This window comes from Raphanus sativus, chromosome 3, assembly GCF_000801105.2.
Source record: "Raphanus sativus cultivar WK10039 chromosome 3, ASM80110v3, whole genome shotgun sequence".
In the NCBI taxonomy this organism is placed as follows: Eukaryota; Viridiplantae; Streptophyta; class Magnoliopsida; order Brassicales; family Brassicaceae; genus Raphanus; species Raphanus sativus.
In genome coordinates, this window is record NC_079513.1 from 19,320,203 (window position 1) to 19,332,382 (window position 12,180).

General features: G+C 42.2%; 2 protein-coding genes and 2 pseudogenes across 2 annotated transcripts; 3 read left to right on the forward strand and 1 right to left on the reverse strand.

The window, feature by feature from the left end:
- Window positions 1-280: 280 nt before the first annotated feature.
- Window positions 281-1,306, forward strand: LOC108845414 (protein VASCULATURE COMPLEXITY AND CONNECTIVITY-like). The gene is made up of 3 exons (XM_057005835.1): window positions 281-568; window positions 690-888; window positions 1,023-1,306. Exons 1-3 carry the CDS (start codon window positions 470-472, stop codon window positions 1,028-1,030), a joined length of 306 nt encoding a protein of 101 aa, XP_056861815.1. The 5' UTR covers window positions 281-469; the 3' UTR covers window positions 1,031-1,306.
- A 2,322-nt stretch (window positions 1,307-3,628) lies between these two features.
- Window positions 3,629-4,552, reverse strand: LOC130509624 (synaptotagmin-3-like; annotated as a pseudogene).
- Window positions 4,553-5,128: 576 nt separating this feature from the next.
- On the forward strand, window positions 5,129-6,824 carry LOC108838781 (F-box/LRR-repeat protein At3g58930-like; annotated as a pseudogene).
- On the forward strand, window positions 6,816-11,190 carry LOC130509164 (meiosis-specific protein ASY2-like). Its single transcript, XM_057004852.1, has 4 exons — window positions 6,816-8,704; window positions 8,773-8,907; window positions 8,990-9,882; window positions 9,955-11,190. The coding sequence occupies exons 1-4, from the start codon at window positions 7,861-7,863 to the stop codon at window positions 11,047-11,049; spliced, it is 2,967 nt and encodes a 988-aa protein (XP_056860832.1). The 5' UTR covers window positions 6,816-7,860; the 3' UTR covers window positions 11,050-11,190.
- Window positions 11,191-12,180: the final 990 nt, after the last annotated feature.

Sequence of the window (12,180 nt, forward strand, 5' to 3'; positions counted from 1 at the left end):
TCATATTTGGCACGACTGAATTTGTTGGGATCAAAATTGACCATTTTCCCTTCTTAACGCCAAAACATATCAAAACATGAAACTGATGTTAATAGTTGTCTACCAATATGCTAATTTTCTTATTTTTGCTAAACATTGACCAAGATTCTATTGATTTTTTGGTTGTATGTCATGGTCTTGGTATAATATCATTTTCTACCTTTTAATGTGTCTTTTAAAGTTTCTTTCCCCTTCTCTCTTTCTTCCACACACTAATAAGTTTATTTACTACTCCTACATATCAAAACCCATTTGGCCATAAAAGATTTTCCTCATTAGATAGATTTTGAACTATCCATTCTCATATCTTTTGAAGATTCTCTTCCTCACAGGGAAGCCTCTCCTCTTCTTGATTCACATTTTGAATTTAAGCTTCTCAAAGTATCTCCAACAAAACTAAATCCTAGTTATTAAAAAGGGAGAATTAAAAATGGCTACGACAGGAGGTGTTCTTGTTTGTTTACTCATCGCAGCCTTAGATGTAGCTGCTGCAATCCTCGGAATTCAAGCAGAAGTCGCTCAAAATCAGGTATTCTATATATTTCCATGATGATGATGATAGTTTGCATTATATGACCGTCAAACTGTTTATAAGTTTTAATTCGAGTTCATACTCTAATGTACATTCTAAAAGACGGTTTGGGATGTAGAAGTACACGAATCTGGGGCTATCTGACTGCAGAGAGCCGAGCAACGACGCGTTCAGGCGAGGTCTAGGTGCAATAGCGATGTTGGTAATAGCTCAGGTCCTCATCAATTTGTTCGGAGGCTGTCTTTGTATATGCTCTCAAGAGTTTCAAAGATCTCTTCCATTAAGCAGATTTCCATGGTTTGTCTCGTGTCCACTTGGTACGTTTTGTTAAGTAACTTGATTACAATCTTGTGCACACAAATAAAAAATTGAGTACAATCTTCATGACATTAGTAGTTGTTGTCTCTTGATGAATGACACGTGGTGTGTGTTAATTGGACGGTAATCACAGGATCGTAGTCGTCGTTGCATTTCTGACATTGGTGATTGGAACGTTGACGAACAGCAAGTCGAGTTCCTCTTGCGGACTCACACATCTCCATTTTCTCTCCGTTGGAGGGATCTTGTGTTTTCTTCATGCCCTGTTGTGTGCTGCTTATTACGCTTCTGCCACTGCGGCTAAAGACGAAGCTGCTAAAGACGAAGCTGCGAAGCCTATTTCAGTCTGAAATTTACTGTGGTGCCTGATATTTCATGATTTTTTTTATTAGTGTGTATTTCTTATTGAACTAGATAAAAATTCAAAAAATACTACATACACTTTAGGTGTTATATTTTTTTTATTCATGAATTTTAAATAATGCATATTTATAGTAAACTAAATAAAAATTCAAAAATACTATATGAATTCTCAAATCATGTTTATATATTTACGGACCGTCAACTTTTAAATAAAGTTTTTCAAAAAGTTATTAATTTAAATTTTAATTTTAAAATAAAGTTATTAATTTAAATTAATAGTTTTAAAATAAATTTATTAATTTAAATTAATAATTTTAAAGTAAAGTTAAAATTTCAAAATGTTATTAATTTTATATATTTCAATTTTAGTAATACTATAAAGTAAATATTTAAATTAATAATAATTAATCTAAATTTGTAAAAATAATTATTTGATGGTTAAATTAAAAACTTATATGTATTATATATATATATATGTTAAACTAAAAAAGTATTTGATAAACATTTGTCTGGTTAAACTAAAAACTTATGTATAAGTTACAAGAAAGTTATTTTGGTTTATCAGTTAATATGCTCTTACTTGTTCACTTGTGTGAATTTGAATCTCCTAAAATTTAAATTTTCAATTTTACAAAATTTATCCATAATAACGTCATTTTGATAAATTAACTGTTATTGGTTCAAATTATAATCACAATTTTTAAAGTTTATAAGTATTTAAAAAATAATAATTTTACAGAATGTATCAAAAACTACGTCGCGTTTTGATTAATTAATGGTTTGAATAACACTTTTGACATATATACGCATGTTTTAAGAGTTCATATAGTATTTATAATTTTTTGTTTAGTTTTCTATGAAATTTGTTACTACTATAAAAAATTCGGGAATAAAAAACACCATGCGTAACATTCATGTAGTTTCTTTAAAGTTAGTCATATTATGGAAATTCTTTTAAGCATGCATGGTTGTTTTACTTGAAAAACTATACTCATCAACAAAAACATGGGTTAATATTTTTATAGTTAGTTATATATGGCGAGATTTTGATGTCAATGGCCGATATATAATTACTCTAGTTAAGAAAGGGTTATTCCATAATGGATGTGAGGTAAATCCTAGAAATGACAGCTAAACAATGACATAGTTGTTAATAACACATATAAAAAAAAATTATTTGTTAATAGTTCTTTTCAAATAATAAGAAGGGGATTGACTAGATATTATATAGGACAATTCTATCAAGTAGCATTTTTAAGTTTTTGTCACAAAAATAGCACTAAAAATTAAAATGACCAAAATAGCATCTTTTTGTTTTGAAAATTTTGATATTTATTTTTTATTTTTTAAAATTTGAACACATTCCTAAAATCCCACCCGTTAACTCTAAACCTAAGTTTTAAATTAATTAATCCAAATGTTATAAATACATATTTATCTTTCAATAAAATTTATTTTGGTCATTTTCCTTCTTGTGATGCTATTTTATGACAAAAACTTGGTTTTGTGTTATTCTGGTTTTTCTCTATTATTATATATCTAAAATTACATGTGTAATTAAAATAACATAAACTAATAAAATAAAATCCTAAATATAAATTATAAAATGATTTAAAAATTAAAATTTAGAAAAATATAATATATTTAATTTGTAAATATTGATAACTGTGCATTATCAATTTATCATGGAAATCCATCACCTAGTAAAAAAAGATTGACTGCATATTCTCCCCTTAGACACACTAACCCTGCTTATTTCCCCCCAAAGTATTAAGTTCTTTATAATTCCATCCAACTTTATACTTCTTTAAATTTCCCCATAAACTTTTTTAATCCCTCTCTCAAATTGTGATTAATAAAACAGAAATTGCGTTTAGGAAATAGCGATTGGGTTTAGGTTTTTTTTTTAAATCTTTTTCACGACAAACAGAAAGAGAGAGAGACAGAGAAACGACTGAAAAAAGAGAGATATGCCAGGATCTATTCGTTAGAGCATCCTTAATGGGATAAGTAGGAGGATATAGCTTAGGTGTGAAAAATTAATAAAATAATGTAAGAGGTGAAGTTTAGTAATAATTAGTATTGGGATAAGTGGGAGGATATAGAACTTGTATCTTAATAATTATATAATTTAATAATGTTAAAACATATAATAATTTCTAAAATTATAAAAATAATTTTTAAATTGAAAACGTAAAAAAGTAATACTAAATTTTATTTGAAAATAAAAAGATACCAAAAATACAATTCCAAATTATTATAAAAAAATGAAAAATAGAAATGAAAAACATAAAAAGAAACAAACATATTAATTAAAGTACACAAACATTTTATTTAATGAATACAAAAAAAAATGATGTGAATAACACCATTTATGGAATTGATAAGATGATATTTCTGGTTAATCCGTCCATTGACAACTACATCTTCCAGATTAATGACTAAAGTCCCAGTTCCTCCTATATATAAAGATAAAGCCAAGATTTGAGTTGAAGCCAAACAAAAATATTAAAGGTAAAGCCAAGATTTGAGTTGAAGCCAAACAAAAACATTAAGACAGAATCTCTAGCAAAGCTCTGGTCAAGACATAAGAATATATTTACCTTGGAACGAAAGTGAAAACCGGTTCCTTTACCCATGACTTCAACTCGTATACTCTCTTTCAGTGGCGGCTCTTCTAGTGTGAACTGGAACTCCTCGTTCCATCTCGGGTCTCTTGTCTTCTTCAACATCTGATCAAGTAAACATAGCTCTCAAATCATTATTAAAAGGTATTATTTTAGCCTCTGAGTACAATGCAAGCTTTATGATTATATACCTTTGTTCTCTTCTTTTCTCCTCTGAAGAGAACAAGAGCATAAGGATTTGTACATTTCTTCTTTCCCTCGACATCTTTGGCTGATTGGATTGCAACCGAGAGTAGAGGCTTTCATCTCTGAATGGCACATACCTGAGGTCTAACTCTAATCTTCCTCTCTGTTACAGGTTAAACTCGAATTCTTGATCAAATCCAGGTTAAACACCTTCTTCTCCCTAGGGTTAATTTTCTTCAAGGGGATCATCTGCATTCCTAATCTGTCATGTCCACCAACCTGTTTCATTAGAAAGAGATCAGGTTTTAGTAAGGGGAGTACACAAATACATTGAACTGGAGGAAGAGAGATGCTGAGAGACCTTGTCCCAGTCAAAGACTTCTACAAACTAAACATACCTGAGCCGAGCTTGCACGTTGTGACGCCAGTTATCTTGCCGTTCCTGCAGCCATTTGTTTATGTCAGAAACTCAGAAATAAAAACCCAAATTAATTCGTTGTGAGCTGAGGTAAGATCGAAGCTGGAACCATCAGACGATTCAGAATCATGAAACCGAAGCTCCTTGCCTTCATCATCAACACAGGGGAGGACGAAAGAGATGAAGAGAATTTCACCAAGCAGAAGACGGTAAATGAACGGATTCGACCAAATAAAAAGCTGATAACGGTTACGCCGTTGACCAGAGATCAATTTTGCCAGAAAACTTAGAGAAATCAGATTTCGCGATGGTTTGGTCTTTGTAGCCGCGAGAGAGAAATCGGGACAAACCCAGTTCCCGTTTTCTATTTTCCAACAAATAAAAAAATTATTTCATTTTTCAAAAAAAGAACCAATAAAATTGTGCCACGTCAACATAATAACCTCCCCAAGATACTTCTAGCGGAACACTAAGCACACATCTCTGACCAAATTATTTCATTTTTCCTTTTATTATAATGTTCTAAGATGTGTTCAATTATACCGATAAAGATGCTCTTAGACTAAAACGTTTAGCTGTCCTGGTTTGTTCCCTAATTAAACCGGCGTATTAAAACAGAACCCACATTTATACCCAAGACTCGCTCTTCACTCTTGTCTCTATCCCTCCGCCCCCTTCATCTCCTCTTGTCCTCCTCTGGTCTTCTTCTCCAACTGGAGAGCCTCTGACATTTCTCTCTCCTCTCGCTGAAAAACCATAACTTTAGGGTCTCATTTGCTCAAAGCGCGCTCTTACTGCATCTCCTCTCCTCTCCTGTGTAAAATGGATCGTCTCACCAGTCTACCAGACGAGCTTCTCACTCCTTCCTTCCCACAAAGTCTGCCGTCGTGACTTCATCTCTCTCAAAGAGATGGCTCAACCTCTGGAAACTCAATCCCAATCTCGACTCCGTCTTCATCCACGCCCCTAAAGAAGATGGTAATAAAGGGAAAAGGGAAGACATCCGACAGAGCTTCGTCCGTTTCGTAGACAGTGTCCTCTCTATGCAGGGCGACTCTCCTATCGAGTCCTTCTCCCTCAAGTCCATCACTGGCATCCATCCAGACACCGTCAACCGTTGGATACGCAAGAAGCGTGGTGTTTCTGATCTTGATCTCAACCTCTTCACCGACTGAAGATGATGATGGTTACCAGCTGCCTAGAGAGCTGTTCTTTAGTGGTACACTCGCTAAGCTGAGCGGGCACTGTGTTGATTGGTGGTGTTGTGTGGTGAAGAGTCTTTCTCCTTACCGATGCTCAAGAGTCTTCACATTGACTCCGACTTGATTTTTCTGTGGTGACCTTGAGGAGTTTATTCCTTCTTTCCCTGCCCTCGAAGAGCTACGGATGGCTAGCATGGAGTGGCTAGAGCCTTATGTGGTCGTGTCGAGTCCAACCCTGACGAGGCTGACTCTCCACGCCACCGGCTCTGAAGAGTTTGTGAATCCCATTAGCGTCTCTTTTGATACTCCCAACCTGCTCGTCTTGAGCTACTATGACTTGGTTGCGGAAGACTATCCTTTGGTCAATATGAACAAGTTGTCTCATGCGGTGTTCAATCTTATAGTGACTGATAAACAGGTTAAGCGACTAAGAGAGCTAAACAATGAGTTAGAGGATGATGATGAGGAGGAGGAGGAGGAGGATATTGTTGTTGTCCACTTCGGCAATGTGGTGAAGCTCATGAATGGGATACAAAATGTTCAGATACTTTCCTTCACTGCTGATACTCTCGAGGTCAGACAAAATGTCTCTTAACTAAGAGATATAAAGGCCGTTTCTAAGCAGAAAAATGTAAAAAAAAAAGGGTCAAATTATGAGTTAAGAACCGGACTAAGAAACCGGGGTTAATCATGCCCTCAGTTTTTTACTGGTATTTATTACCATTTGTTAAACATTAGTTGCAAAAAAACAATCTCTTTGTTTTTTCAGGTGCTTTCTCAATGCTGTGATACATTACCAGTGTTCAACAACCTCAAGTTCTTAGGCATTACAAGTGAAGAGGGTCGAGGATGGCAAGCAATGCCAGCTCTTCTTAAGAATTGTCCACGTTTAGAAACTATTATCCTTCGGGTAAATAATAATAATTTTGTAAACCATGTGTTGTTGAAGTAGCACTTCTTTTCATGTCTCTCCTCTTTATATATGTTTTTGTTTTTTCAGGGTTTATCACACTATGTAACAGACAAATGTGGAGATGCTTGTCCCTGCATTTCCTCGGGAAGACAGAGGAAGTTCACTCAGGTCTTGTCCAGTGAACAGGATTGAGATTCAAGGTTTTCGAGCGACGATGAATGTTTAAGGTGAGTTTGGTCAATAGAAAGTAAAAGAACTCAAGAGTGGGGTGAACAGAGACGTTTTATTAGAGTCGGAATAACGAGGGTACAAGAGTAAGAAAGCCGGCTAGTCGATGCTCGGTGAGATCCTAGCCGGAAGTACAAGAGAGCGGCGAGATACAAAGAGAATAAAGGAAACCCTAATCTAGCCGCAAGTCTGTCTGTCTGTGTAGTGATACCATTCCTTCTTGTCCTCAACTCCTTATATAGTCTCCTAGGTCGGTTAGTCTCGACCTAATTCGCTTCCCTTTGGTCATGGGCTTTTCGATATACAGGCCCAATCGGGATGACTGCTCGGCCCGAGCTGTTTGGTTGCTCGCTTCGGCTGCTCGTCCTCTAGCTAAAGTAGTCACGAGCCGAGTCGGGGTCAGTCGAGGAGCCGACGCCGAGCCGACCGCTCCCTCCTTGATGGTAATGGGCCTCCTGTTCGCTGGGCCTTGTGGGTGGTGACAATCCATCCCCAACAATAAGTCCCCCCCTAGCTCATAGTCGGTCGAGTAAACGATCGCTGTGAGCTAGTTGTTTTAGGGCTCGAAGAACAGGAGACTCGTTGTTGATTTTGACGGCTCCGCCAGAAATTGTCCGAAGAAAAGAACTTCCGCGATTCGGTATAAATCGTCTGGATTGATGCCGAACAACGGTCTTTCCAAACCGGGGATCTGATCGCATTCGATTCATGGTATGACGTCGAACCGTCGCCAATTGTAGCGAGGGAGCCGAACCGTTACTAGGTTTTGGATCGGGAAGCCAAAGCGTCGTTAGGTTTCGGACCGGGAAACCGAAAGGTCGCGCTTGAGACCGACGCGCGAGCCCGTCTAGAGGCCCATTTAGGCCCGTTTAGGGCTAATTATGACGCCTCGTTGAGCGCGCGTCCCCTTCCCTATAAATAAGAGATCTTCCTTCAGATCTCCCATTCTTCCGCAATCTTCAGGTACTCTCTCTCTCTCTCTCTAAGTTGCTTCTCTCTCTTTCTTCTGCTCTCGTTTTATCGTTTACTCGGTAATGTCGACAAGTAAGAAACTTTCTCGAGAACAAAAGGGGAAGATGCGTGCGGCCTCGTCGGGATCTGGTGATGACTTAGAGACGGTCCGTGGTTCTGAAGGAAGCCAAGAGGCGGTTCATCGCGAGGCGATGATGGATACAGAGAACTTGAGTCGTGCGCAGCGCGTTCTTATTTCGGAATCGAGAGTGCAGTCGCGGAAGGACGACGACGGTCGTGATCATGTTGACGATCAGATGATCCCGATAAGCTTTTATCCGGGGAACATCTTCGAGGAGCAACCTCCGCTTGATCGGGAGCGCGTGCGTCCTTCGGTCGTCGAAGGCCAGGACTGGCGGGGTGTCGAGAAGACGAGGTCGACCGTCGAGTCGGTGACGAGACTCCTACGGGCTCGCGACGCAGCGGGGGTTACGTTTATAATCCCGAATAGCGACCAGCGGCCCTGGTCTCCTCCGAAAGGCTACCAGTGCGTCTACGAGTCGTACTTCGAGGGCGACACGAAGCTGTGGTTTCCGATTCCTCGAATCGTCACTGCGTTTGCGATGCGCCGAGGAGCCGCCCTTAGCCAATTTCTGAATGGTGCGTGGCGGCTGGCCGTGGCACTGACGATTATCGGAGCAGAAGCTGGTGTTCCTCTCAACGTCCGAGCTTTCGAGGAATTAGTGTCAGCGAAGATAAAGGGCGGACTGATTTCGCTGAAGATCCGCCCCAACTATAACGTGGTGACCGGCTACCCCAACAAGACGAACAACTGGCAGCGGTCCTACTTCTACGTCAAATCTGACAGGGCTGCGTTCGAGGAGCCGCTGAGGACCGGCTATCGTGTTTTATGGGCCCGAGAGATGGGTATAAACCACCCGTCAGTTTTATTTTCCGTTTCTTGTGGTCTAACTCCCGTTTGTCTTTCTTTGCAGTTGCTCTTCCGAACACCGCAGAGTACGAGGAGGACTTTTTGACGAGCGCGCGTCTGATCGCATCGCAGAGACAGGACCATTGGAATAATTTTTCCTACCGGAGGATTAGTCGATCGATCGGGTGGATTAGTCAGCGTAAGTCTTTCCTTTCGCTCTTTCCTTTGCTTTGACACGTCCCTTTTGATATGGAATCTAATTTTGCTTTTACTCATCGCAGAGGTTTGGCGTTCGGACACGATCCCCATTGTCACGAATAAGACGAAGAGGGTCAATTTGTTCAATTCGGCCGAGCAGAGGGAGATAAACCGAGCAAGAGCGATGAGGACTATTCCAAATTTGAGTTTGGTGGTTGCGAAGAAAGTCGGCTCCGCAAAGAAATCTCAGCCCGATACCGCGGGCTCGCCTAATTTAGGAGATCCGAGCGCGACCGAGTCGGACGCTGAGGCTCAGTTGGTTAGAAAGACCAACAAGAAGAGACAGCGCGAAGAGGAGGGCGCGGCTGTCGAGGAAACGAACGTTGGGGCTTCCTCTCCTCAAGGGCATTCTGGGTCAGAGGGGAGAAGGAAGAAGGCAAGGGGCGATTCTCCCGCGATCCGATCCTCGTCCGTTGAGGAAGGCGAGCTCAGGGACCTGGAACCGAGCGGTGGTTCCAAAGATGAGGTGGTCCCCGAATCACAGCCTGCGGGCAGCCGCGACGAAGATCTTCCGGCGGTCTCTCCAAAGGCCAAGAAGAAGGACAAGGGGAGGAAGAGGAAGAAGAAAGCCGCCGAAATGGTTCCTCGAGGCTCTTCTGAGGAGCTGAACGACGAGGAGGAAGATGCCACCCGTTCCGGGGAATCGCTGGGCCCGGGGCGTGAAGTCGTGCCGGAGGAACCCGCTCCTCAGGTCGCTGAAGGGACCGTTGCTGTCCCGAAGAAGAGGAAGAAGAAAAAGAAGGGTTGTCCGGACAGGGTTTCTTTCTCTTACGACCGCGAGGTCCCGCTAGCGCATGACGAGCAGGAGTGCGGTCGCCTGGTTCGTCAGTTTAGGGGAGATCGGGGCGCGCTGCCGCCGGTCAAGGACTTGATCTTCAAGGAGGAGTACAAGTTCGCCGCCCGTACCTCCATCATGGTAAGTCGGGTTTCTGACTTTATCTCTTTTTCTTCTTATTCGTTTGCTGACGCTACGTGGTTTGTCGTGCAGAGCCTCGGAGACTGGAACGTTTTAGTGAGGAAATACGATGAGGAGCTGAGAGGCGCGTTCGAGTTGGTCGACAAGCAGAAGAGGAGCCATAAACGCGCGACTCGGGCTTTGAAGGATGCAGTCCGTGCAAAGGACGAAGCAGTTGCCCAAGAAGAAGCGCTGAGGAAGGAGCTCGACGAGCAGAGGGGAATCATGGCGATCGAGTTGGCGTCTGCTCGGGACCTGGTAAAGAAGGCGGAGAAAGAGAAAGCCGAGTTGCGGAAGAGAAATGCCGACTTGCAAGGCAAGAATGCGACTCTCGAGAAGGAGGTGGTGGCCTCTGCTTTGAATTTCTCCCGGGAGATGGATCGCTTGAGGGAATCTCGCAAACTTGAGGTCACTCATGAGCGAATCCGCGTGATGGCGGCAATGACGGGAAAATGCTCCCGACGCTTCAAAAATATTCAGGACCGAGAGAAGCGCCGTGATGATTTCGAGGACTCGCGGTGTATGCTTGGTCAAGCGCGCGGGATGCGAGACTGCCTCGAGGCTTTGAAGGAATCGGGGAAAGATATCCCTCAGGAGACCATTGATACGTACGCCGACTTGGAGAAGTACTACGATGGGGAGACGACTCGTCTGGAGGTAGGCGTGATTCCGGACTCGGATCTAACCTTGTCTCCTTTGGTGCTGAAGTCTCGGTTCGTGATCGAAGAAATCCTCGAGAAGGTTGACAAGCATGGGTCGAACCTTGAGCTGATCGATTCTGAAGCCGCGGCAGCGCTCCGATCTCCGAGTGATGGATTTATTAGGGACCTCCTCGACACGGTACAATCTCCTGCTCGTCCCGACGCCACTCTTCCTATCAAAGCGGCTGCGCCAGACAAGAAAGCCGTTGAAGTGGACCCGAAGGCGCCCGGTGCCGATGCCCGGGAGAAGTTGGTTACAATCTCCGACAGTTCGTCCCTCGGGACTTCCGATCCTGACGCGAGTGAAGGCCTTTCGGATCCGAACCGCGAGATCAGGCTTGCCTCTCCATCGAGCAAGGGTCAAAGTACCGGCAACGTATCCAGCTCGGGCCCTCCTGAGAAGAAAGATCCCCCTGCTGAGGGATGATTACCCATGTTTGTTGTATCTCTTTTTCGGCCGTTTGGCCTTGTTTGTTTAAGACCTCGTTTCTCGGCGTTAAGCCTTTGATGTATGAATTATTTTCTTTTGGTTTTTATCAGACAAGTGTTTCTTTATATATTTCCGTAAGTCGTTTAACTTAGAAGTATATAAATCATTTTTCACTTGTCCATAACCGAGAAACGAAATAGTCCGGATGGTTGCTCGCATTTGCCAGCGAGTTCCCTCCTTTTCAGATAGAAGAGTGATTAGAGAGTCGTTCGTTCGCATTCTTATTTATTCAACGAAGCTTTTACAAGTCTAACGTTCAAGTAAATACAAAGAGACTCTAATCGTTCTACTGAATTGCCGAGGAAAAGGTTTCGAGACGCATTGCAGTGATCGAGAGAACTATTGGTCGGCCAAACCGTCGTTCTTCGATCAGACTTGGTCTGAAATTTCCATTGGATAGCCGGTCAGTGCACGACGCACAGGTGACGCAAGGCTGTTATTCCCTTCGGCTGATACCTGATCAAGGCTCAGCCGATTTTGCTGGGCGAGTGCTCGTGCTCCGCTTGACGAAGGGGCTGGCATCGTTTGTTCGGGGAAAGGTGACCGTTAGTCATTCTAAAAAAAGTTTGGACTTTGTTTTGGTTGGGGCTGGACCCTGTGAAGGGATGCCTACGTACCTCGGATGAGGATCAAGCCTTTCGTAGTTCGTTTGACCGAGTGAAAGTGGCTGTAGTAGCGCATTCACTCGGACGAGTAGAAGTGACGGTTAGGTGCATCTACTCGGTTTTTTTTTTTTTTTTTTTTTTTTTTTTTTTTTTTTTTTTTTTTTTTTTTCGCGAACAGTGACCTGTTGGTCATTCGCTCGGAGAAAAAGATGAGACGAATCTATTGGTAGAAGAGGCGAAGATGCATAGAGTTCCAGGCTCGTGGAACTGCCTCTCGCGGGAAGTCTCGAGTCGGTAGACGCCTGGTCGAACGACTCGGGTGATCTTGTAAGGTCCTTCCCAATTGGTCCCTAGCTTGCCAGCGTTGAGCTCCTTTGTGTTGTCGAAGACTTTTCGGAGGACGAGATCGCCGAGCTCGAGAGGGCGCGCTTTTACCTTCTTATTATAGTAGCTCTCGATCTGG